We start from the raw sequence: 27,974 nt of genomic DNA, 5'->3' as shown, positions 1-27,974 counted from the left end.
ATCGGTTTTGCCGGGTGATTCATGGCCACCGTCATTGGTAGGGGTAGGAACTTCCGCCGGACTTGGGCAAGGACCACCACTTATGCTCACGTCTATTACTGTTGCTGTTGCTGCATCACATTCATCACCGCAAGCAACAGATTCGACTGTTTCTCCACGGGGACATTCCACCGGACCAGCGCCAACACCAGCAATTACATGGTTATTATTTATCCGATTGTAGCGCTGTTCCTGTGGTTCCTGGTGCTGGTCCGCCGAGCGTGACGAAGAAGACGTCACCGTCGTTGACGGGACGATTTCAATCTGTTGCTGCTGTCCCGGTTCCCGTAACTCGTCGTCGTTTAAGTTGTTGTTGTTGTTGTTGGTTCTGTCCGTTGACGATGTTGTTACTGTTGTTGACAGTTTAGAGTGGTTGTTGTTGTTGTTGCTGTAATGCTGCTGCTGCTCGTCGACCTTTTGCTTCTTCCTTCCGAGACTGTAATTCATGTTGACGCCATCGTTGCGGTTGCTACTGTCGGTGGTCGTACACGTGGGGGTCGTTGACGGGGATGGGGACGGCCAGTGGCCACGCTGGGGTGGGGTTGCGGGAGGGGTTTCGAAGACAACTACGACGGATGCTGATGGCGATGCAGTTGCTGTTGCTGGTGATCCACCTCGGTAGCCATGTCATACCCTTTCGGTTCCGTTGGATTGTGGCGGGACTTGCTGGAGCGTTTGCTGCTGCTGCTGACCGATGTGCGTTGTTGTAGTTGTTGATGGGAAGCTGGAGGCATGACAACACAACACAACACAGGGATGGTGGTGGCGACGACGGGACAGACATGGAAAAAAAGAACGACAACAACAACATTGGGTTAGTTGGTGGGGAGTGAGTTCCGGGAAATCAAGATTAATTGCCAAGGATATCTTATTATAGGGATGTCCCTTCACTGACCATGGTAACGTGTGGGTGAGCGAACGGACATCAATAGCTTCATTATTGGGTTTTTATGTATTTGTGTGCATCAAAGGGTGTGTCTTTGGTGGAATAATTGGTTGTGCGATGATTATTGATGAAGCAAAAAAAATCATATTATTCGCTCTACAGCATTGCCTTGGCGTTCTCGATTGCGAGATTCCTACTTGGTGTCCGAAGGCTTGATTGTTGAGGCAATTGCAAATCTCTTTTTACACATAAGCTTCCATCTACCCCGGGATTCGAACTGACGACCTTTGATTGTTAGTCCAACCCAGGGAGACGACTCCTACACCTGGATTGAGCTAACGACCTAACCCTCTAGGTTAGACCGGGGCCAACATTTACTTCCCCATCCGACGGAAATTCGTCTCGAAAAATGCCACCGGGACCGTCTGGGATCGAACCCAAGCCGACTGGGTGAGAGGAATCCACGCTTATCCCTACACCACGGTTCCCGGATATTGATGAAGCTATGCTTTTATATTATTGGATAAGGCGTGTTAAAAGGTTATGTTTGGGTGTGTCAAATAAACATCCAGATGGGCTAATATCCACTTTTGGCAAAAACGAGTTACTAGCACCAGGTAACTCGTACTTCTGAAACTTGAATTTCACTAAAATAATGTTTAGATTTGGCTACCGATGCGAAAAACCAAACGGCTAATATGCCATTCTTACGGGAAGTTGCCTTGATGGAGATTTGGTGACAAACACTAAAACGCGTTTTTGTAACTGACGAGAGTTACTTGGTCAAAGCGGGACAGAGCAGGCTATTGCAACAGAGACATTACAGAAACAATCTTTAAAAAGGATATACCTCTAAAAAGTATTAACTCAGCTGCGAATAAAGCTTTGGTGAAACATAAATTATTTTTTTTTTTCAATGAAATTGTAGACTAATTCCAGCAATCAAGAAATTTTTACCAAAATATATATCAAAATTTGTTCTATATATCACTCGTGAATGATATTTGTGAAAGACGGATATGAGTGTTTTTATGATAAAAAGTCTATTTTTTACAAAATATCATACTTTTCAAAAATTCTAAAATTTTCACAGCGTGATTTTTAAAAAAAATACAGTGCTTTTTGTGAACATATGAGTATTCAATTCCATAAACTCTAAAACAGCGAAAATGCAAACGAATTTTCAAATCTTTTGATACTAGAAACTATAAGTCTAATGAACTGAAAATAATTTGAAATGCATTTTTTTACGTTTAAAATGATATTTAACATATCTGGGATCGATCAACACAATTTTGTTTTTTTTTTGTGAAATTCCAAACTGCAAAAAGTTTTTTCTCGGCAAAAAAAATCGTCGATACTTAGATATTATGAAAACAAATGATTTCAAAAGAAATAGGCAGATGAGCAGATCTCTCAGATTTCGGTTTTTCGATTTTTTTTTTGTATTTGGGTCATTCTCCGCCAACTCACACAGCAGTTGCCTCGACCCCTCTTCGATTTGCGTAAAACTTTGCCCTAAGGGTTAATTTTGGTCCCTGATCTCGAATCCGAGGTCCATTTTTCGATATTTCGTGACAGTGGAGCGATACGACCCCTTTCATTTTTCTGATTTTTTACTAAGACACATTTTTCAGTGATTTGTAGCTCGCAACCGTGACGAGATAGAAATTTGGTGTCAAAGGGACTTTTATGTAAAATTAGACGCTCGATTTGATGGCGTACTCAAAATTCTGAAAAAAACGTATTTTTCATAAAAAAAGTTAAAAATAGTTTTAAAATCCCTGCCATTTCCCGTTACTCAACTGTTAAAAATCGTGAGACATGTCATTTTATGGGAAATTTAATGCATTTTTCGAATCTAAAATAAACCCAGAAGGGTCATTTTTTCATTTAGAACAAAATTTTTATTTTAATATTCCGTGTTTTTTCTTACTTTGCAGGGTTACATTTTAGAGTGCGAAAATGTTGTAGAGCAGACAATTACAAAAATTTTTATATATAGACATAAGGGGTTTGCATTTCATGAGTTATCAGAATTTTACAAAAAATGTTTTTGGAAAAGTTATAATTTGACCATTTATGACCAATTTTTCGAATTTTTAACCCCTAAAGACCGAGCCACGTAGCCCAGTGGTAACGCTTCCGCCTCGTAAGCGGTAGATCGGGGTTCAAATCCCGGCTCGGACCAACACAACTGGTGATCTTTTCCCTTATGGAATCGATTGCTTAGTAAAGGGAAGGTAGTGTACCCAAGCAGCATTAATTGTTGCCAAGCCTTATTTGCAACTAATTCAAAACAATCCAAAATAGCTGTGGCAACATGTACGCAACACTCCTGGTGACAAAAAAAGCGCACGACAACGACGCGATTGGCAACAATAGCCAAATAGTTGTGAACGTGTTGCGGCAATGTTTCCTATGCGATGATAAGTTTTGTAGGAGAAATTGATGGTGTTGCAATAATGTAACAAATATGTTGCAAATATGTCACCATTACGGCGAAATTTTTGGTTGCTTGAAATCAAACGTGCAGCCGAAATGATTTCAAGCGCAACAAATTTCTAATTAATCTCTTATTAAATATGTTTCCGTTTTGGTTTCGCTACAAAACAAAAATGGATAAGTCTGGAAAAATAAACCTGTCGCAGTTTTCGTCGACAACAAACAAAATTGGTTTTCTTCAATGTATAGAAGGTTTATGTCTTTGGCCATTTCAAGTTTACCGAGTAAAATTGCATTCTGCTCATGATTTTTTCATGCGCCCTCAATCTTTTTTAAATTTGCTATCTTTTTTGGAGCAATTTTTGTATACAAATTTTCAAAACTGGCTAATATATCTGAAAATTATCTGAGCTTTAGTACTAGCTACGCAAAATGTCAATTTTGTATCAATAAATTATACAAAATGGGTTAAAATAGCTAAAAATTGATTGATAAAATATTTTTTTCCAATCTACCATCATGACGCTTTTATATCTTTTATAAAATAAGCTGTATGAAAACTATTGTTTGAATAATTTTCAATTATTAGTTTGCATTGGGAATCAAGACAAAATTCATATTTGCATTCCATTAAATTAATTTTGCTCTTAACAAAAGTCAGAAATTTCAAGTCGTCTAAATATTTTCATGTTTGTAAATAATTATAATAGATTTTTAGTCAATAAAGCTACGGTGATTATTGATTAAATATTCTTGACATGAGCAATTCTCTCAGATTTCGGTCATTCGTTTTTTTTTTTGTATTTTTTAATCCGGCTGAAACTTTTTTGGTGCCTTCTGTATGCCCAAAAAAGCCATTTTGCATCATTAGTTTTTCCATATAAATTTCTATACAAATTTGGCAGCTGTCCATACAAAAATGATGTATGAAAATTCAAAAATCTGTATCATTTGAAGGATTTTTATCGGCAAAGTTGTAGGTATGGATAAGGACTACACTGAAAAAAATGATACACGGTAAAAAATTTAACTTCATTTTTTTTCATCAAAAAGTAATTTAAAAAAATGGAAAACCACGACTTTTTTAAAAAGTTACCTAAAAATGGCTATATTTTGAAACGGTGTACTTTATGAAAATATCATTAGAGTACTTTTTGATTGCAAATTTGATTTTACATCAAAAAATGAAGTTGAAAATTTTGTGTGACCAATATTTCGATTTTTTGAAAAAAAATCAGTATTGATTCAAAAATTCATAACTCGGTCAAAGATTTTTTGCACAACCTGAAAATTTCTGAAAAGTTGGCATTTGATGTCCCCTAAAACATATCAAAAAATTAAAAAAAATAAAAATAGTGTTTTTTTGCAAATCAAGTTTTAGTGACAAAAAGTTAAATTAAAAATCAACAAAAAAAATTTACCGTGTATCATTTTTTTCAGTGTAGTTCTTATCCATACCTACAATTTTGCCGAAGACAACAAATCGATCAAAAAAATCCTTCAAAAGATACAGATTCTTGAGTTATCATATATCATTTTTGTATGGACAGCTGTATTTGTATAGAAATTTAAAACGAAACGAATGATGCAAAATGGCTTCTTTGGGCATACAGAAGGCACCAAAAATGTTTCAGCCGGATTTAAAAATACAAAAATTAAAATTAAAAAAAAGATCGATTTCGTAGAGAACTGCTCACATAGCAACATAAACGAGGTTTATTGGCATACCAAAACCATTTGCACTACAACTCACATTTCTACTCGAAAATTGACTGTATGGAGAGAAGTTTACTGAGTGTCATCAAAATAGTGCCCAATTTGGTCAACTTCTATCTAGTAAATGTTCCGTAGATATTGTTGCCAGGAACTTATATATACAGCCATTCCACGTCAAACAGGAAGTATCCAAATCAAAAAGCTCCGATTTGGCTTACATTTTTAGTGAGGGTTCTTTGGCCCAAATAATTAGACCCGTATTATTTGTTTGGCGATTAGGGTGCTCCTATCCGAAAAAGGCAAAACCACATTTTTTTAAAACGCCTATACTTTTTTGGGTACCAAAATTTTCGTTATTGAAATACGAAACCTTTTTAGTGAAAAGTGTTGATTTTTACCCGTTTTCGTCATTTTCCAATTTTTGCGCGCGGCGCGTCGAATAACCCAGTTTTTATGTTCAAAAAATCATATCTCCGAATCGTGTTATTAGATATTCGCAATTTTGGATATGTTCTTTGAAACTAAAATTTTATGTTTTGCGAATCCTCCTTTGTTCCCACCGATAATCATTATTAAGAATGAAGGACAAAACCTATTAAAAAATAATAAATTGATTAAATGTGATAAGCTTCCTAAATCATTCACCCTTAGTACGTCCCTGCTTATCTTTCCTTGAGAAAATTGCCACATTTCACTTCTGTTGCAGCAACGTTTCAAATATGTAGCAATTAAGTTGAACATACATATCGAACACCCCAATTTGTGTAACGTCATGGTAACATAATGGAAACATAACATTTGCAAACATTTTCTTTGTCTAGAGAACTGTCAAACGAAAAAATGTTCTCGTAATTGATGACTATTTTGGCGAGTGTGAACAATATTTAACGAGTCCTTGAAAAGAACTGTGTGTATTAGGTGTGTTTTATGCATCTAAGAATAAAACTTCTGGATGGCGGATGGTTCATGGTGGGTGGTTCCCCTCCTCCTCTAATCTAATCTAATCAGACCCTAGCGCAGCCAATCTTTCGAAGGGATCCTGGAGAGTGCCTTAGGTTAGATGACGCCTAGCACTCTTCTTGTCATTTATTAACATTTGTAGTGCGCCATTGCATCGGAATGCATTGAAACATCACAAGCGTTAAAGCGGCCAGGCCTACTGCGTAAAGCCGTATCGCAGAGATGACTCGTAATTGGGTTGAGTTTGAGCACTGAGTGTTCGAACAACAGCACAATTCTGAATCGACAGGGGAGGAAGAAGCGTGGGGACACACCACCATACGCTCCGAGATTTGTATTCGTTGGGAGAGCACCATGCTAAGAAGATTTGGTACTCCGGGACCCTCTGGGATGGGACATTGTATTTCCACGAATGCCCTGGACACTATTTGCCGTGGTTATAGCGCCACAACTCGCTCTCTGTAACAGTATTCCTAATTCCAGTCCAAGCTTACCAAGTCGTCATGGCCTAGTGGTTAGCATTTTTGCTTACCAACCCAAAGGACGGGGGATCGAACCCCGCCTCGAGCGACTTTGATTTTTCGTTCATATTTATCATTTCAAATTCTGTGTACTTAACTTTCTCGTTGGGAGCAGATGGGAATCGAACCCAGAACCATTCGCTTACAAAGCGAACACCGTAACCAGTCAGCCACGGCCGCTCCTTATGGTGGGTGGTTCCCCTCCTCCTTGTAAAAAAGCAAAAAGAGCGAGGAACCGGGCGCGGGTACCATCAGCCCGACGCTGGTTTCGGCTCTCCCGCACCCACGGAGGATGTTGTGTCTGGTGGTGGACCATCTTCTGGTGCCCAGGTCGGAACCGGGAAAGAGTCTCGTCTGGATCTGATGGGCAAAGCTGTGCACCGGCGGGAAGCTCAGTGGCTACGGGTAGGCGGCTCGGGACACCTAAGCACGCTTCCCGTTTGTGTATCCAACTGCCGATGACCTCCAATCCTGAAAATCACACGGATTAGATTTTGACTGATCTGGGAAATCCTCCTCATCATAATAAGTTGAATTATTTTATAAATAGTGAAAACGATATTGGCCAATTTATCTTATTCTCGGTTACGGGCGATAACAGTGTGGAAAAATCTAGTTGGAAGTTCTTCATGTTCCAATACTTCTTACTGTAATTCCGTTTGGACGGAATTTTTGATACTATTCAGTTTGTCCCATTCCGTCCAGCATTTATTTCCATAGCGGTTTGTTTTTATTTGTTTCGATGCGTGCAGCAAAAGGTCTAACTGCATCAAAATGCTTTTTTTCACTGAAGTTTTGTTCATGTCATGGCAAACGATATTTACAATAAGCTTTATCAAGGAAACATTGCTGCAACTAATTCACAACATTCGTCGCTCAACATGAAGAATGTTTTTGCTTTGTTTCAACATAGGTACAATAATGTCACCGAAACGTTGCTTAAATAAACAAAATCAAATAGTTGCTCCAGCAGATTATGGTAACTATTTCATGTAGAGCTATGTTTCGATGTTACATTTTCGCAAATTGAAACATTGTTGCTCCCTTGTTGCAACTTAATTGGACTTAGACGTTTTTAGTATGTTGCGCGATGCTGCTTGGGTATCGTCACAAACTGGACCTTATCACGACACCTTAGGGAGGCGACCTATGGAATGTTAACATTAACCTTAACATGTTAACATTAAGTTGAGAATGAAACTGCCACTGAATCCGCTTTGTAAATGCCGGCCCCGATACTCTTCAAGGGTGTTCCCCTCAGGAACTGGGAAAGATTTACTTTTTTTTACTTTAAAATTCAATCGTGTTCTTTTGAAAGTATTTTTTCAGAAAGTTCAGCTAATTTTGCACAAGAATGACCCCTTGGACGATTGTTGAGGCTCGTGCGTTGCGAGAATCAGATTTAAAAAAAAAATATTTCCGTGATGCGTGTGTGTATCCGTTTTTTTTTATTTTCGAAAAATCCCCACATACAAGCAGTGCACAAGCCACAACAATCTTGCAAGGAGTCATTCTTATGCAAAATTAGCTGAACGTTCCAAAAAAAAAAACTTTCAAAAGCACACGATGTAGTTTTAGGGGTTAAAAATTCGAATAACTGGTCAAAAATGGTCAAAATCATAACTTTTTCAAAAAACTTTTTTGTAAAATTCTGATAACTCGTGAAGAATACATGCAAACCTCTTATGTCTATATATTAAATGTTTTTGTTTTGTCTGCTCTACAACATTGTAGAACATTGTTACACTCTAAAATGTAATCAAAAATGTTGTTTTAAATGAAAAAAATACCCTTCTGGGTTATTTCAGATTTGAAAAGTGCATTAAATTTCCCATAAAATGAAATGTCTCACGATTTTTGACAGTTGAGTAACGGGAAATGGCAGCAATTTTAAAACTATTTTTTAACTTGTTTTGATGAAAAATACGTTTTTTCGAAATTTTGAGTAGGCCATCAAATCGGGCGTTTAATTGTACATAAAAGTCCCTTTGACACCAAATTTCTATCTCGTCAGGGTTGCGAGCTACAAATCACTAAAAAACGGTTCTTAGTAAAAAACCAGAAAAATGACCCCCCCCCCCCCCGCGGGTCGGGGCAACTTTTTCCGATTTCGTGTGAGTTGGTAGAGAATTACCCATTTTTTAATCTGGCTGAAACTTTTTTGGTGCCTTCGGTATGCCCAAAGGAGCCATTTTACAACATTAGTTTGTCCTAACATTATGAAAGGGAATAATTTTGAATGTTTGGTCCTTTTGAAGTGTTAGTCTTGATTTTAAAAAATGAAAATATTGTTTTCGAAAAGATCAAAAAAAATCACGAATTTTTCATATTTTGACATAGGGACCATCCATAAACCACGTGGACACTTTAGGGGGGGGGGGGGGGTATGGCGATTGTCCACGATCCATACAAAAAAGTTTTTTTTTGTATGGTCAATTGTCCACGAGGGGGGGTAAGAGATTCCCAAAAAAGTGTCCACGTGGTTTATGGATGGTCCCATAGTAAATCGAACCATTAGTTGCTGAGATATCGACGTTAGAAAATGGTGGGTTGTTTGGGTGAGACTTGGAAAACATCAACTTTCCTGTTTTCCTGATCTTTTCGAAAACAATATTTTCAACTTTTTTAAATCAAGACTGACATTTCAAAAGGACCAAACATTCAAAATTATGCCCTTCTGAAATGTTAGGACAAACTAATGATGCAAAATGGCTTGTTTGGGCATACCGAAGGCACCAAAAAAGTTTCAGCCGGATTAAAAAATACAAAATTTAAAATTGAAGAAAAAAGACCGATTTCGTAGAGATCTGCTCAGGTGTAACATGCATTTCTAAACACTCTTCTCATTCAAATGTCAATACTATGGCTTGTAAATTCAATTCTTATATGTTTTTATATTCCCCTCCCTCGTGTGGCCAGAGTTGAGGGACATAAACTTCAAAAAATATTTTCAACGGCCCTGGCAAGTACCATCCAAGCTTTCCCCATTGCACATCTGATGGCCCCTCGCCTTCCAGCAAACTGCGTATCTACTACCAGAATGTTCGAGGTCTCCGAACGAAAGTCGATGCCTTTTTCCTCGCCATCACTGAGTGCGATTATGACGTCATTGTCCTGACTGAAACTTGGCTGGCCGCCGAGATTCTGTCCCCTCAGCTGTTCGGTTTGAATTACCGTGCATTCAGGAACGACAGAAATGAGCGGAACAGTGTTAAGCGGAGCGGAGGAGGTGTTCTGATAGCTGTTGCATCTCGTCTGGACTGTGTCTCAGACCCTACTCCTGTCTGCGACACTTTGGAGCAACTCTGGGTTAGGTTATCCGTAGGCGCTTCACAACGCGTTTGCATAGGCGTGTTCTATTTTCCCCCGGGAATGAATCGCAACATTGACCTAATTAAGTCCCACTTAGACTCAATTGGCAGTGTCATTTCCAGCCTTGATCTGAACGATTCGTTCATTCAATTCGGCGACTACAATCAACCTGGCCTAAAATGGATTCCCTCGGAAGAAGGTGGACTTGAGATCGACCCGGTGCTGTCCAGTATGCCACTTGCCAGCAGTTACCTAATCGATGGTTTTAACCTGCACGGGCTTACTCAGCTCAACTCCTGTATCAACGTCTACAACAACTGTCTCGACCTTGTCCTGGTGAACGACGTTGTGCTTCCCAAATGCGCTGTCTTTGAAGCTGTTGAACCGCTGGTACCACTCGACATCACCCATCCTGCACTGGAAATGGTCGTCGATGTTCCCGCACCTACAGTTACAACCGAACCACCATCCGCAATCCAGCAACCCTTCAACTTCCGGAAAGCCAACTATGCAGCGATCAAAGAGGAGCTGAGCTATGTCGACTGGAGTTTTTTGGAGACTTCTTCGAGCATCGATGCCGCCGTTGATTCTTTTCAAACTGTTTTGAACAACATTTTTGCTGTACACGTTCCCCGGCGAAGGCCTTCTCAGAAGCCACCTTGGTCTAACGCCACTTTACGAAGACTCAAGCAGCTCAAAGCCGCGGCTCTCCAAGATTTCTGCAATCATCGTTCACCCTTCTTCCAGACCAGATTCAAGCTCGCTAGCAAACGTTACAGAGGGTGCAACCGTACTCTGTACAGGCGATATGTTATTAGGACGCAGCACGATCTCCGGAAAAATCCGAAAAATTTCTGGTCGTTTGTAAACTCGAAAAGAAAAACGGACGGCCTGCCACCTACGTTGTACCTGAACGATGTTGCTGCTACTACTCCCGAGGAAAAATGCGCGCTTTTTGCAGCCCACTTTAAGGACGCGTTCAACTCTAGACCTGCTTCGGAGGCGGAAATCATGGCGGCAACACGGAATACTCCAGCCAACGCATTCGAATGTTCCTTTACGGAGGTTGGGAATGGCCAAGTTACTGCCGCTATTGACAAACTCAAACTGTCCTACTCGGCCGGCCCCGACGGCATTCCTTCCTCTGTCATCAAACGTTGTTCAGATGTTCTCCTATTGCCTCTTTCTATCCTCTTCAACCTTTCTTTATGTCAAAGTACCTTCCCGGCTAAGTGGAAACGCTCTTTTATGTTTCCAGTCCACAAAAAGGGTGCCAAAAGTAGCATCAAGAACTATCGTGGAATCACCTCCCTCTCGGCCTGCTCCAAGGTTTTTGAAATCCTCATAAACAGTGTCCTGTTTGAGAGCTGTAAACACTACATCTCCACAGACCAGCATGGATTTATTCCGAAACGTTCGGTTGCCACGAATCTGGCCCAATTCGTGTCTCATTGCCTTCAGGAAATGGATGCCGGAGCGCAAGTCGACGCTGTGTATACAGACCTCAAGGCTGCTTTCGATCGAGTCGACCACGGAGTTCTTCTGAAACGACTGGAAGTACTTGGAGTTTCTGCTAATCTCATTCGCTGGTTGAAGTCCTACCTCACTGACCGGGTTATGCGTGTCAGGATTGGGAACTCTGAATCGGACATATTCACCAGTCTGTCTGGCGTTCCCCAAGGCAGTAACTTAGGGCCCCTACTGTTTATCCTGTTCGTCAATGAATTGGCACTGCTGCTAGCCGGAGGATGTCGGCTGTTCTACGCAGATGACGTGAAAATATTCACAGTTGTAAGGAGCGTTTTGGACTGTTCAACTCTGCAGAGACAGCTGGATCGTTTCAACGAGTGGTGCTTGCGTAACTTCCTGACGACATTGACTGACATTGACAAATGCAACGCCATCTCTTTCCATCGAAAACTGAAGCCTGTGATCTTTGACTACGCCATCGCGGGAAGCACACTGGCGCGGGTGACCCAAGTACGAGATCTTGGAGTTACTCTGGACTGCAAACTCAGTTTCACCAGCCATCGCCATGACATCGTGTCCAGAGCCAACCGTCAGCTGGGATTCATCTTCAGGATCGCTGAGGACTTCCGGGATGTTGCATGTCTGCGCTCCCTGTACTGCGCGCTGGTAAGATCCATCCTCGAGTTCTGCTCTGTTGTCTGGTGTCCATACCAAAGCACTTGGACAGCCAAGATCGAATCAGTCCAAAGAAAATTTACTCGACTTGCCCTTCGCCGTGCGCACAATCCTGCTGGTTGGAGTCCGTACGAGGAACGTTGCCGAATCCTGCGGTTGGACACACTTGAAAAAAGGCGGCACATCTCACAAGCATCGTTCGTTGCCAAAGTGCTGGCTGGCGAAATCGACAGTCCCTGGATCCTAGCGCAGATCCAAGTTTACGCTCCCGAAAGGCCGCTCCGCCAACGTCCATACCTGCAGCTCGCACGTCGCAACACCAATTATGGACAACATGAGCCGATTCGATTTATGTGTAGTCGTTTTAATGTTTTTTCTCAACTCTATCGTCCTAACATTTCCACTTCCATGTTTCAACAACGTGCTCGACTCTGGTATTCTAGTCAGTTTTAATGTATATGTGTCGGTGTCGTCGCTAGTTTTTTTATAAGCCGAATCATATAGACCATAAGTAGTCAAATGATATTTTTTACAATAAACAAATAAACAAGAAAAGAGGTCATACCGCCTTTCCGGCACGAGATATCGCGGCTTCGTAATCAAGGACCACAATCTCGAAGAGGGTTTGGGGGACTTTTTTCGATTGCGTGTGAGTTGGCAGAGAATGATTCAAATATCAACCGTTCTTATACTCATAGGCTCTACCAGGCTATAAGCAACCGACTACAATAGAAATGTCAAGCCACCAGTTCAACCATTGATATTAACTTCCTCATCGTAACCAGCCAGAAAAATAGATGAAACAATAACTTCTGCAAAAAGAAACCCCTACAAAATAACTAGCGTAATAAACTGCTTTTCAAAGGGAGAAGTTTTCCGGGCTCCTTCGAGCACACCAACGGGGAAAAGCTCGTAAAAGCAACCGTAAAACTACAGCATAAATTTGCATATAAATATCAAAAGATCGACTTTTCCGCAAATTGTTGCTGCCGCTGCACTATCAGCAGAAAATCGCACATCGTTTGTGAGTTCGGATCGTGCTCCACCGGAACTAACCTGACTCTGTTTCCACCTGCCACTCGCCATAAACCAGTAACATTGTGCTCTTCTCCCACGCGACCGACGTCTTTATTGGCAGTGCCGTCGGGGGAATGTCTGATGCTCTTGCTGCGTCTCACCTGGTGGAAGTTGGGCGGTGGCATTCCATCATCATGGCGGCGATAGTGGTTTTGTGTCGGAATTTATTTCCTCCGACGACCCCGTGCTCCTCGAAGACGACTTTTCATTCCAGCAAAGCTGGCAGGTATTTCACGGTTTACGATGATGATGGACGAACATTGTACACCGTTTGCTCGGAAGCACGACATGAAATAATAACCATTGCCAGTGGTGGACAGTTGGGAAAAATTGTTTAATGGTTAAAAAAAGAAAATATTCTAAAATCTCCAAAACAATTTCAAAACATCAACAATTATCAAATTATCAAAACAAAAAAGAAAACAAACCACCGAAACGCACAAAAGTCCCACTGTCCACAGTAGCCCGGGCGTTAATAAAGCGTGACGAAAATGGCGATTAACAATCCCGTTGAGACAGGACTTCCCCCTCGGGCCACCACCGGCCCATTCACTCCCACGTGGCCACGCCGGCTGACAGGTGGAAAGCAAATGCGATCTCGTTGTTATTAATTTTTCTTTCTCTGCTTTGCTCATTGGTGGCGTCTTGGTGGAAAATTTACCCAGTGTTTATTTCCCTGAGGTGGCCACCCACAATATGCCGATCTAAATTATCCAATGCTGTTTTGGATTTTCGTTTTAGTTAGATGTTTTTTAGGAGATCGAGATTTTTCCGAATCAAATTTCATGCCAAAATGATAAAAAAAAATTGCGCGCAACTTTCAACCTGTAAAGGAGTTTAAGGCAATTCGGGTATCTCTTGAATATCTTTAATCTTTTAATAATTGACAATTTTCAATAACAAAAAACCTCAAACATGAAAGGATGATATGAGTTACCTAAAAAAATCTTATTTTCTTCATTTTTTGATGTATTAGTTTTAATATCCAAAAATCCAAAATCGGATTAATATGAATTTTTTTGAACATAAAAAAAGTTTTTGATTTTTAGGTTTCAGATTTTTTAAATTGTATGGAATGGCTTTCAATAAAAATAAGCTTGGTGTCCAAAGCATTTTTGATCATTTTTTTAAAGTTTCAATAAGTTAGATAACTATAATTGCATCATGTTTTCTCAGTCAAAATAAGTCAAAATAAAACGGACAATAATTTTAGATTTTTTAGACACTTTTTCACTAGGAACAGATCAAATGAGTTTGTTAAAGCTCGGGTAGTCACTTTCACACTGTTTTTTGCCTAAAAATTTTGTAACTTTTGATAGAATTGACCAATTTAGACTTTTCTGATAGCAAATGATCCAGATTGTCTACATTTTTAATTATCAGAATGGGGAAAATTTGGTCTAATTTTACCATAATACGTTGGGGTAGCTCGGCACTTTCATGTCGTCGCCATCGTGCTTACTTGTCGTACGTGCATTTTGGACCAAATTGAGTTAAGAACGCCATTTTGTGCAGCTCACAATGCCTCACCTTTTGACCTTCACAGATTCCCAAAATTCGATTTCAATCCTGAGATATTCAACAAAAACCGAAAAAAACTCCGTGCATTTTTGTCACTTTACATATGAAAGTAGTTTCAATCTTGTCGTGCTATCTTGTCACTCCATGAAAATTGATGTAAGTGCGACAAAAGGCCAAAGGGATTTCAGGCCAGGAAAGTCAGGATGCGTTTGTCGCACGTACAAGCTAGACTACCGTAAACATTTGTAATTATAACTCGGGACTCCAGCAACCAAATTCAACCAAACTTTGGGACAATGCACAGAATGGTGAGCCAAACAAAACGTGTTTGTTATTGTTTACATTGCGTGCTCTCGTTTTTGAATATTCAAGGTCAAACATTAAAACGCGTTTTTCTCGGAACGTCAAAATGGCGGGTGCGACAAGATAGCACGACGACGTCGATGTGAGTCATTCTCCACCAACTCATACAGCAGTTGCCCCGACCTCTCTTCGGTTTGCGAGAAATTTTGTCCTAAGGGGTAACTTTTGTCCCTGAATCCAAGATATCTCGTGACGTTTTTTGATATCTCGTGATGGAGGGGTTGAACACTAGGGTGTAATAAAGGTTGTATGAAAAAAAAACAAAGTTGTCCAAATTTTGTGAGCACAGCACTTTTTCAGTTCCTTTTGGGGTCCTGAACAACTCCCCAAAGTTTGGGAACGATTGTCCTCACTTTGCTCAAAGCGACTTAAATTTCTAAGGGAACTTAATTTTGTATGGAATTTTTTTGGATTGTGATTTTTATAAAATTCACGTTTCACGCTACATTAAAACTAGATTCATATGCTCTGAAAGTTGCTCTACAACTTTCCCGAAGAAAGTATGTTGCTAGCTTGCTCCTAAAAAAAATACAGCGACCTCAAAACTGGTCTAAACTTGTTTTTTGCTCTAAAATCACGTTTTAGACCAGTTTTGAACACGCTGTATCTTTTTTTAGGGGCAAGCTAGCAACATACTCTCTTCGGCAAAGTTGTAGAGCACCTTCCAGAGCATCCGAATTTGAATCCGGTTTTAGTACAGCGTAAAACGTGAATTTTATAAAAATAAAAATAAATGATTTTTTTCCATACAAATTCCCATAGTACTGTGCTGGAAAATCGATTTTTTTTTATTAAACCCTAGTGGTACACCCCATCAATTTTTGAACATGCAAAAAAGACATATTTTTCAATAATTTGCAGCCTGTTAGGTAATCAAAGACCTTTCCAACGAGTCCACAACCTTGAAGATCTTGCAACTCTGTCTCGAGTTATGACCAATTAAATGATATTTATGGATCGAAAAAAAAAAAATAGCTGAATATGTATCCAAACCACTAATATTACACTTATATTATTGTTGGTAAAAAGTGAGAAAGGCATGAACCACTTAGGTAGATTAAGTTAGTTTTTTTTTCGTAAAATCGCTATAAGGCTGGTAAAAATTTACTTTTTATTTTTTGTTTCCATCCCCCTCCTCTCTCCCTCCTTCAAAGTTGGTCCGAGAAATCAGGGTGGAAAATATAAAAAAAATCAGCATTTCAATGGAAATCTGTACAATCAGCTGGAATGAATTTTAAATACGTTTCCTTGCGTTTAGAATCACTTTTAGCATGTTTGAGTTGATTTAATAGTAGTTTATGCAACAAGTTGCAAAAAGAGGATTTTTTCAGCACGAGTCGTATATTTATCCAACGAGATTCACCGAGTTGGATAAATACGAAGAGTGCTGAAAAAATCAAGTTTTGCAACGAGTTCCATACAACATTTTTTGCAATTACAAAAAACACACACTGAGTGAAATTTTATGTCAAATTGGTCATGTATTTTATCAATAAATCGTTTAAATCAAAAAAAATGTTGAAAAGTGTTACTTTTCGAAACAAGTGCTGAAAAGTTCAACTTTTCAGCACCCATTTGAGTGCTGAAAAGTAGAACTTTTCAGCATTTATTTTGAAAAGTGTTGCTATTTGATTCTGTTATTTTTGGTACAGAAAAGTAGGCTGTTTCGTCGTTCAAGAATGACAGGAAAAGTGAGTAGTTTCACGACGGAATTGCAAAAAGTTCTTTTCAATTTTTGAAAAAATATCGATGCTTAAGTTTTTTTCGCTACAATTTTTGTTTTCGTCAAATCTTTCATTTTTTGAAAATGTATGCTTGCAAAACAGTTGAACTAGTGTAAAATGCACTTGAGCAACTCTCTACGAAATTTTTGAATGAATTTTCTGATCAATTTGGTGTCTTCGGCAAAGTGGTAGGTATTGTTGAAGACTATTGAGAAAAAATAGGTACACAGAAAAAAAATTTCAGATTTTTTAATCAACTTTTTCTTCACAAAAACTCAATTTCCCAAAATACGTATTTTTTTGATTTTCGAGATTTTTTGATATGTTTTAGGGGACAAAAACCCACAACTTTTGAGCCATAGAGAAACATGGTCAAAAAATCTGCCGCCGAGTTATGAATTTTTGAAAAAATAGTGATTTTTGGAAAAAATCGAAATTTCATGCAAAAACAAATCTGACGTAATTTGTTTATGTAAAATTGAATTTCCAATGGAAAAGTACATTACAGATGTTTTGATAAAAGGTTCTGTTTTCAAGATATAGCCACCGAAAGTTTGATCTTAGCGAAATATTTGCGAAAAATAGTGACCAAGAGTGACTATTTCTAAAAATATTTTTTTTTGAAAAGTTAAGAAAATTTGCTATGAAATTGTCTAAGAGACATTGAAGATTGGACCTCTGGTTGCTGAGATAAAATTACTTTGTAAAGAAGTTTATATAAAAAAACGAAGAAAAAGACAAGACAATACAAGACGATTCAAGCAACTGTATCCAAAAGCAAAATTACCAAAAGCATCAGAGATTACCTCAGTATCAGTTTTGAAAAAAAGGTACTGACTCATTTTGTAACAAATACAGAAATTTGTTTTTGGGATATTCAATTTACCTCTAGAAGGACGGACGTAGTATTGTAATGAAAATTGATTCTTTTTTAATTTAGGTTTTCAATCTTAAAAAGTAAAACCATCAAGTAGAGAAATGAACATCCAAATGTGAAAAACGTGTTTTGATGACATTTTTTGCCTCAAAAAAAAACGTAATATTTCATTCCATACCTGTCGAAATGGAGACTAGCGGAAGCCCGATACCATTAGAGTGGGTGGTAAACGTAGCTGATGCCAACGTCACACGAAACCGTCAGAATCACAAGCGTTTTCACTTAGTCACACACACACACACACAAACACAAATGCATACTCTCACATACAAACAGGGATGCTAGGCGGTATTCAGGCTTCTTTTGCTGAAAGACGTTTTAAATAATTTTAGGATAAAGAATCCACCTCCTTTGTTAACTTTTTGGTGGTGAAATTAAAAATGTACCAAAAGCATTTGAAAACATGTTCAAATCCATTATTCCAAAACCAGAACCTGGGCGATTCCAAGGTCCTAAGAATATTTTGGGCTATTTTTCTTGATAAAATTTTCATGATGTATGGAAAAGGGGCAATAATTCTTTCACCGCGTGGGAGTGAAAAAAGCTCGTATTTCTTCCCTGCGACCATTAGCAGCTCTTTATGAGCGGCCATCTGTCAAGGTGTATCGCGAGGGAGTTGATGCTGGATTTCACTCTCTACCACCGGCATCGGAAACGAAACCTCGTGCTTGTGCTGACTGGACTAAAATAATTCGTTTTTTTTTTGTGTAGTTGTGTGCCGTGGTCCACGTGTGCGTGAGGTTGTTTATCGGTGTAATAAAGTGGATATAACGGAAGGATTTTATTGAAGCTTTTAACCCGTACGCCTTGTTTGTACAACTGTCAACGCCAATAATGGACCATACACGTGTTTGTCATTGGCGGGCTTATCACGTGGGATGTGAGTACATTACGGGTGGACACATTTCCGCTTAAAGTGATGTTTAATAAAATTTCCCGGATTTTCTGCCATTTGTTTTGGAAAGTAACTCATTTCCCGCTGATGAACTATGAAAAGTACACAAAATAAACTCACCCAATCGAATTGGCCGTCCCGGAGTAGCAGCTGTTGGTGCCCCCGCTGTGTCCGTCCTCGGTGATGACGCCGCTGTTCTCCTTCAGCGAGTCCTCCTTCGGCGTGTGTTTGTACCGGTGGGACGAGTGCAGCCCCCCAGCCCCAATACTTTTGCCGAGGGGGCTCTTCAGCGTGAAGTAACTGCCCGGCTTTGGCTTCAGGTGGCGATTGTTCATCTCCATGTGAACAATCTTCATGAATTCAATTTGAGCAGCGAGTTTCTGAATCTCTTCCTTGGGGCGAACCACGGCGAGTTGGTTGTGTTATTTTGAGTTGTTGGAAGAAAAAGAAAAGAAGAAAACCAAGGTGTTATTTCAAACCTTTGTGATTTTTTTATTGTGCAACACCATGCGTCTCCTTCAAAGTCTTCAACAAATCAATGCTTCAATGGAGCAGCATGGTCTTTCACCTCCTCTCAATCCATCCTTCGACCTACTTTCAGTTCCTCGTTTTCCTGGTACAGGTCGGCGGTTTCCTCCGGCACCAGCCCGATGCCGTTGAGCGAAAAGGACGCCGTAATGCCACGCTTGCGGGCCCGCTGATCCCACTGGTCACCTTGGCCGCGCAAAATTCGCAGCACTTTCGGCCCAAAGACCAGCGCTATCGTGACGGATGTGCTGAGCTGGGTTCGCAAGAAGCCCAGCAGATATTTGATGTCGGGGCCGGCCTGGGGGAAGAAGAATAAACTGCCGAGAAAAAAAGATACAAAGTTAATTTCTCGCAATGAATTCAAATGTTTAAGCTTCAAACATCCAACGTTGACCTTAAACTGTTTGCGATTTCCACCGCGATGTTAATTACCCTCGGAACTGATTGCGAAATGAGCAAACTCTGTGGCACCGAATCAAATCAACCACGCGAGGAAACCACAAACATTCAGTTGAAATCCACGCGTGCACGTGTTTCCGTGTTTGATCAGCACACGTGAGGAATACTCTGGGAAACTGACGTACTCAAAATTCAGCAAAAAAAAAACTATCAGGAATTTAAAAAAAAAAAAAAGAAATCACAACTCATTTTATGTTATTTATATCAGGATTGGTTATTCGTCGTTATGATTTTTTTTGTTATTGGATTGTTATTGTGATAACAGACAAATAACATTCTTAGTTATTCTTCGAACAAATCTTTGTTATTATTTTTTGTTATTTTAAAAACTAATCCGATCATTCCAATAACAACTGGCGGTATTCTTCCATAACAAAAAATGTTATTCCAAAGTTGTTTTGGCTGTCAATATTAGACCAATAACAAATTTTGTTATGATAACATGAACTTTTATTGAACACAAATGGATTTTTCAAGAAGATTCCATAACATTTTCTGTTATTTTAACAGTATTTGTTATTGAAACGGCTTGAATTTTTTTTTATTGCCGTTTGCTCGGGTTGTTCAATCGATAAAACTTTTCTCATAATTTAAAACATAATTTAATTTAATTTTAAAAACAAGTACCGGGCTGGGTCACACAGTGTCCACGTACTTTATTTTCTAAGTATTTTTTTTCAATAGTACTTTGAAAACATCTTCGATGATTTTTTTTGTTTCAACGCGGTGTTCTTAAACATTTCAGGTCAAAAGTAAGCAAATTGAATAGATTTCTTATGTCAAATTAACCATTTATATAGGTACTGCCAATGTTCCATTTGAAAAAAAAAAGATTGCAATGAAATGTTTATTATAATAAGTTTACTATTTTTAAATACAATTCATATAAATTTGAGGTGAAGTAAATAAAATGTTGTGGGTGATCAGGAATTTTCAATACATTTTGATAGAAATATGTACTTTTATGGAAATACTAAAAAAAAATTGCAAAGCTGTGCTAAAATAAAATATTTCAAATTTTAGTTTTGACATTTTAAGTATCAAATGATTGGGAATTTTTCTAAAATTTTCTTAAATTTTGAAAAAAAATCCGAATTTCTACAATTCTTTTTTCAATTATGGCAATCATTTGATTCAAATATTGTTAAAAAAACTGAAATTTATAGTAATTTACCATAGATCTAGGGTTTTTTCTCAAAATTTATTTTCCCTAAAAGAGCACTCAGCTAGCAAAATCTAAACGTAGAAATATGTACTCTTCCTGCAAAGGCTTATGAATTGATCTCAGTTGAAAGAATCTGAATTGCTAATGTAACATCCTGGAACAGAACTGCTAAATTTTAATAAAAACACAAATTGAAAATTGAATAGTAATTTACTGCCGTTCTACGCATAATTGTCCCATGTTTAAAAAGGGCAACTGAGAAAAACGCAATTGAAATTTTTCGATCGATTTCTGTGTGTCTACGCATAATTGTCTCGTGGGTCCCTATGCGCCCTATAAGTCCCTTATCACCCCGGTTAACATTTTACCACCCTTATTTGTAATCTTCTTGCTGATAAACAGGTAAACAATATAAAAGGCTTCGTAAAACTCATGTGGGACAATTATGCGTAGAAGTCCAACGATGGGACAAACAGACTTGGTGTTGTTTTCAATGATTTTCTTAACAAAGTACTAGATTTTATGTATTTTTCGGAAAGTATACGTAAAACTAAACTCAAAAATGATAAAAAGTCAGAATCGTTTAAAAATGACATGGGACAATTATGCGTAGAAAAAAATGTATAGTTACCATCGATACTTAATTAATTTTACAAAAAAATGCGTAGCTTGGTAATGTATCAAACAAATTTCGATCATTAGATGATATTGGCACAAAAAATAATCACGAATTTAATTTAAGGGGTTGGTGTGAGCACACACTTAATTTTATTTAAAATCTGTTTCAGGGCATTTAAATTTACATTTTCATCTAATATCAAAACAAATTTGAAGACATTTGGTTGTAGCATTGCCGAGATATAGCTATTCGAAGTTAGCAGTTTCATAAAACGGATTCCACGGTATCCCAACACTGCCTTTACCAAATTAGCTAAAAAAATTGGTGAAAACTCGTTAACCCGGTCCTGTTTGCATGACAAAAGCCTCAAAAAACTCATTTTAAAAAAGATTAAAATATTTTTGTGTTTTTTGCATAAAAACTAACTTAATCCACCTATGTGGTTGGAGCCTTCCTCACTTATTACCAACAATGGCTGATATGATGGAATTGTACAAAAATTTCATCTATTTTTTAGATCTGGAATGGGACCATCCATAAACCACGTGGACACTTTAAGGGGGGGAGGGGGGTATGGCGATTGTCCACGATCCATACAAAAAAGATTTTTTTTGTATGGACAATTGTCCACAAGCGGGGGGGGGGGGGGGGTTAAGATATCCAAAAAAGTGTCCACGTGGTCCCAATAAAAAAGTACATAAATATCACTTAAGTGGCCATACCTCGAGACAGGGTTGCCAGATCATTAAGGTTTTGAACTCGTTGGAAAGGTTTTTTGATAACCTAACCAACGATGGGTCGGATGGTGGATCTGGACATAGTTTACATACATTTAAATGAGATCCAGCTTCAAAAAAGTGCATAAATGTCACTTGAGTGACCATATCTCGAAACAGGGTTGCCAGATCTTCAATGTTTTGAATTCGTTGGAAAGGTCTTTTGTTAACCTAACCAACGATGGGTCGGATGATGGACCCGGACATAGTTTACATCCATTTAAGTGAGATCCGGATATATGTGAAAACACATTTTTATACATAACTTTTGAACCACTTATTGAAACTTTAATCTATTTAAAACTCGATTTATGGGACCCTAAACCAAGTCGAATGCAACAGGTTTGGGTCAAATCGGTTCAGCCAGTGCCGAGAAACATGAGCTAGTTTGTTGGTCACATACATACATACACACACACATACACACACACATACACACACACACACACACACACACACACACACACACATACACACAGACATTTGTTCAGTTTTCGTTTCTGAGTCGATATGTATACATGAAGGTGGGTCTACGACGTTTTGACTCAAAGTTCATTTTTAGAGCAGGATTATAGCCTTACCTCAGTGAGGAAGGCAAAACGCTCAGAAAGTTTGACAGTCCGCTTTGTGCACGGCAAAATGTTGAGCTCAAAATCGTCTCTAACTCAGTTTTATCATGTAATATCTTCATGAAACTTTCAGGAGGGATATAATATTTTTACTAGATTCAATAAATTTTCTGTAATGTGGAACTTTGTGATTTTCTACATGTATGAAACCCCTTAACGGTGCACATCAACCAGAGCTTTTGCACTAAGATTTTTGTCCAGATATTTTAGTATTTTGGGAACTTCGGGACCTATGGATATAATTGTTTTTTCATCCCCTAAAGTACTGTCTACTTTGCGATTTACAACAAAATTTGCTTATTTATTCAATCAGATTGTTGCAGGATTGGGTTCGTAAGTTTGTCAATTTTGGAATAAGAAGACAACTTCCTTGGTTGCTGAATAACCATTTGTTCAAAGTTCCTGGAAAAATCAAGATACGGATAAAATAGTCGAAAGGAATCTTCAAAATCCCAGAGAATTGCACACCTGGATCGCACAGAAACCGCAAACAAATGGCATTTGGAAGTAAAATGGCATGGGGCCACGGGTACTCACTGGAACGCAACCATGGTGGTGTTAACGAGCGCGATATTGTAGATGGCGTACGAGATGAGCCGGGCCTCGTTGTACAGGGATTCGGCGTTGCGGACGTTGTAGCAGACGCGGATGCCCCACGCCAGGAACAGAACCTCGCCGATGGCCAGACTGTGGTCCCACCAGTTGTACGAGCATTGTTTAAATATTAGTCCGTTCTGGTCGACGATCTGCAAAACAGAGAGAGGTGAGGTTGAAAATGTTGAGGTCAATCAGATTCGTAAAATCCCGGCGCGGACTTCAAACGTTGATGGGCCACGTTCGCTGTCGGAGTTAATTAGCCCCGGCCTGTAGGCTTCCCCGTGAGGGGTTTGAGTTACACAAAATCGTTTGAACACGAAACGCAATCATTGTACAAAAGCTCCAAGGATTCGAGGAATTATGGAGTGTGTGTTTGTTGAATGTAAATTGCCATATTTGAAGCGAGCGGAAATGTGGCTCATTTCCTGTGTGGATTCAACGGGCGATGCTGTCAGGAGTATTGATTCAGCGATTTGTGCGTTACTGTTTACAGATTCACGTCAATGTTTGACGCACTGTGTCATAATTAATTACGCGTGAAGATCAAACGATGTCTGTTTGTTTGTTTGTACAGCAGAATAAATGGCTATGAGTTTGTAACAAACTTGAAATTAATTAATGTTTCCATAATGATGATAACATTAACAACTCTAGTGGCTAAAGATTTTTCGCGATAGCGCGAAAGACGCAAAATTTAAAACGGATTATACTATAGTATCATGCTCCACACTTTGATACAGAGATTGTCCTTTGTTTGAGTAATGAAATAAAACATACATTCACCTCATAAATAATTCATCTTTCTAACCGCACTACGGTTCTAGATTTCACACAATAGCCGAGCCCGAGTGGCACAGCGCAAATTAATTTTTCAACTTATTCCCATTGCATGCGGTGTTGGAAACTTTTTCACACTGACCTCCAACATATGAATAAACGAACAAAAGTTTATTCAACACTTGCAACTGTTGCTTCAGTTGCCGCCACCAAACCAACACTTTATTCAACTCGACTCGAAGCCGACTTGGATGAAAAATGAAAAACAGAAAACTTTCCCACTCATAAAATGAACAGCAAATAAAATCAGGCCAAACTCGGACTGACAACTCCAAAACAGAAATTGGTCAGAATTTCCCCCCCGGGGTTGGTCACTCTGCATGTGAATTGGCACCGGTGTGACAATCAGTTCAAAGGACATGGTCATTTAATATTTATGAAGGTGCGTTTCAATTTGGATGGTAATTTGGAGCGAGGACTTACCTTCTCGGCCGTCGGTGGTGCGGACAGTGTCCACGTGCCCAGATAGATGAGCATCACGAGCAGAATCGGAACCATCCACTGGAGCAGCTGCTTGTCGGTCAGCTTGACCTTGTGGGCCGACTTGACGCGGTAAGTCAGCGAGACGCGCCAGGTCTTCATGAGCAGCGCCGTGTAGGTCACACAGAAGCCCATGTGGCGGGTCCACTTGGTGGCGATGCACGAGTACGTGTCCAGGATCGGGAAGATGGCCGCCATCTCCAGGTACATGAAGGCACAACCCAGCAGGGTGATGGTGAGGAAGATCGGACTGGCCACCTTGAACACCTTGACCTTGCGATGCTGGTACATGTACAGCACCAGAACTACGGTGAAGCCCGCGCACATCACCGAAAAGGTGAGCAGGGTCGTCCTGAACACCCAGTTGTAACTGGCCAGGCACGGTTCCGGCCCCGTACAGGTGGCACACCCCGGCGCACACCGGACACACACGAACACGTCCATGTAGTAGGAACTGATGTTGTCCCGGTACTCCTGGAAGGCCACCTCCATTATGCTCCCGTTGAAGCCCTGCGGATGTGGCAACGAGTAGAACCCGTCCCGGCACTTGCACTCGTACGCTCCCCGCGTCCAGCCCTGAATGATCCGAAGGCTCTTGCTGATCATGGCCGCGCCACTTCCCCCGGTGGCGTTCGTAAAGCTGCTCGTGTTGCTGTAGTGATTGTAGTTCATGTTGATGGCCGCCGCCGTAACGCTGACCGGCCGATACACGCACCTCATGCTGTGCACGTGACACTTGTGCGACCCGTGGAACGCCTCGATCTGGTTCAGCTGCTCGTTCTCCTCGCTGAGCTTGATGTTCCGCACGAACGGATAGTATTGTCTAAGGTGGTAGTTGTAGCTCATGATTTCCAGCTTGTTCGCGTTGTCACACTGGTTGACCTGCAGATCCGAGATGTCGATGTCGATGCTCAGGAAGCCACGCAATCTGGAACGACCCAAAACCCTTACTTTAATCCCAATTCAACCGAAACGCCCAAGAGCCCTCACAACTTACCCGTGCCTTCCCATCGGTGGTATCGCGACGCTGTACGACAGGATCCAGCGCTTGTGGGTGCAGGAGTAGTACGGGTACGTCCACCAGCCCCGGTACGATATGTTTAGTGGTGAGGGTGCGAACTTGGGTGAACGCAGCCCCGGCGAGGAGGATTCGTCCTCGAACCTTGAAGCAAGGAAAAGAAGCAGCATTATTTGATGTTTTAAAATCAACGAGTTTAATGGGAACTTTTCTAGAAAGTTTTATTCAAACTACGAAAAATAGTCTAAGTAGTGACTTTTTTATGAAAGTTCGAGATATTATGTTTTTCTGACTATCCCATCAATCATTTTAATTCATTCAATGTTCACCATTTGCAAAATCAATGGAACGAGGACACCCAGGGACGATGGATGTATTCCATACGACCTAAGGTGCAAAGAAAAGCCTGGTTCAAGGGAATGGACTTGACGCGTGGATTCATCAGAACGATCAAATGGCGTCTCGGGCGTCGCGAGTTGCGACGCATATCTTTTTTGCCGGGACCAATTTTTCGAAAAAATGCCAAACTTTGAAGGTCTGTACCGAGCTCCAGGGTGCTCCAAACTTCAACGTTATATATACCAAAAGATGCGCAAGGATCTGGCCTACACGCCAGTGATGTTTTTGGTAAACGCATTGGTGACCAAAATGCCTCAAAAATTGAAATTTATGAAAAAATATTTTTTTACGGGTTAAATCCCATTTAAAATTGAAGGGCGGAGCGCCAGCTCCTGTTACATCCAATCAAGCTCATATTTGGGATTTGGGCTCAGTATGCCCACCGGAACAAACCCCTGAATGCCCGCCAAAAAGTCATTTTTGTTACATCCTAGTAATTACAAAAGCCGACTCGGTCCTAACCAGGTCCCAGTACCGAAAAGGACCTAATAAAAATAATTTTGTTCGGTGATGACCTCGGGACCCCTTCCGACTACAACCCTGGACCGATCTCTCTCATCTCGTGGAGATGATTGCCGTAGCTCGTCCAACGTGCTGGACTCGAGCTGGCGGCTGTGGGAGAAAGCGAGAGGTCAACGGTCATCACCGAGGATCGCGAGGATCGTGCCGCTGTATCGAGATTAGGGGGAGCGGTTCTCTGCTACGATCCTCTCTGGAGAATCGTAGCAGAGGACGTCGCACGACCCGTTTTCGCATGATGAGGAGGTTTGCCAGGACCTACAGATCTTCTGATCGTTCAGTTGTGTCTGGACCGGCAAGGACACCGGTTTGCAAGGAACCCGCGCGCGAACGATTTTAATGTGTTTAGTTTTAAGTGAAATATAGATTTTAAGCGTTATAAATGTGTGTTTGGTGAAGTGTTACGTGCTTTAACTGTTCGTCGGAAGGATAGCGCTTCTAGGCCATCTCTGCTTGCTGGCCACCGCATGTTGGCCGAAATACGGCTTTTTTGGATTTGTCGCCTGAGAGGAGGTCGCTGAACTACAGGCTGAGTACAACGACCCCGCAGCAGCAAAGCAACCTCTGCTGGCTCAGCACCTTCGCCCGGTAGCACAAACCACACTACGCGCAAGTGGTCTTCAACCTGGTGAGTCGATGTGGGAGTGACTGTGTCACTGTCGAAGGCCTACTCGCATCACCCCTTCATTCTGGTCCTTCGAACCGGATCCTGGACCAAGGATTCCGGTTCCAGGATTGAGGACCACGGGAAGGACAAACCACACCACGCTACGGTTCGCGCCTGCCGAACAATACACCGTGCAGCACAATACGCGTCGCGCCATTGGAGTTGCGGGACAATTAACTGCGCGAGACAATCACCGCGGGACTTGCGCTTTGTTCCTGCTGCGCGCCAAATCGATCGGCGTCGGAAGCGGACCGCGTGCCAGGATTTGGCCGGTTTTCACGACTCTGGAGGACCTGGATCGTCATCGTCGAGCTTCACCATCATCTCGGGTCGGCCTGGAGCGTATACTGCCAGCGAGGGACACGGTTTCCCAGGTAATTAATTACGAACAAGTATATGTCCGGCCGGGGCAAGGTCTAGCAACCCACTAACACCACCATTTTCTCCGGTTCTACGACGTGACGACGATCTACGGTTTCACAACCCATCCGAACTGGTCTGGAGCACCGGTTCACCCGCAAGCAGCAGTTGTCGGCCACGACAGGGTGTCGACCCTCGGAGTAGCTGCGCGGAGGCAGTCGAGAGCACCGGTCAGGACCGTATCGGTGGCTCACCAACGACTCGTCGGCGACATCGGACATTCGCTGCTGGTGTGGACGTTGGCACTGGACACGTGTGCCACGTGGAACGCGACGACGCGCTGCTGTCGATAGGACATCGATCGGTGTTGCGTGCACTCA

General features: G+C 40.7%; 2 protein-coding genes across 2 annotated transcripts in view; both read right to left on the bottom strand.

Moving 5' to 3' along the window:
- Positions 1-27,974, bottom strand: part of LOC128092807 (probable G-protein coupled receptor CG31760) — a 315,033-nt gene that overhangs the window by 23,713 nt on the left and 263,346 nt on the right. The window lies entirely within an intron of this gene.
- LOC120429761 (probable G-protein coupled receptor CG31760) lies at positions 19-27,952 on the bottom strand. Its single transcript, XM_052706964.1, has 8 exons — positions 27,849-27,952; positions 27,667-27,798; positions 25,629-25,793; positions 24,575-25,559; positions 23,255-23,463; positions 19,137-19,386; positions 18,662-18,933; positions 19-763 (listed from the first exon to the last, which is right to left on the bottom strand). The coding sequence occupies exons 1-8, from the start codon at positions 27,950-27,952 to the stop codon at positions 667-669; spliced, it is 2,214 nt and encodes a 737-aa protein (XP_052562924.1). The 3' UTR covers positions 19-666.

Source organism: Culex pipiens, chromosome 2 (genome assembly GCF_016801865.2).
Source record: "Culex pipiens pallens isolate TS chromosome 2, TS_CPP_V2, whole genome shotgun sequence".
Taxonomy (NCBI): Eukaryota; Metazoa; Arthropoda; class Insecta; order Diptera; family Culicidae; genus Culex; species Culex pipiens.
The sequence above is the reverse complement of the archived record's forward strand: the minus strand, read 5'-3'. Positions and strand labels throughout refer to the sequence as shown.

Excerpts from the sequence above, each read along its gene's own strand:
- LOC120429761 (XM_052706964.1), bottom strand. The coding sequence starts at position 27,952 with ATGTCCTATCGACAGCAGCGCGTCGTCGCGTTCCACGTGGCACACGTG. Across the intron at positions 25,794-27,666 it reads GAACCGGAGAAAATGGTGGT|GTTCGAGGACGAATCCTCCT; the intron begins GTTAGTGGGTTG and ends CCTTGCTTCAAG. Across the intron at positions 764-18,661 it reads GGGACGGCCAATTCGATTGG|CTTCCCATCAACAACTACAA; the intron begins GTGAGTTTATTT and ends TCATGCCTCCAG.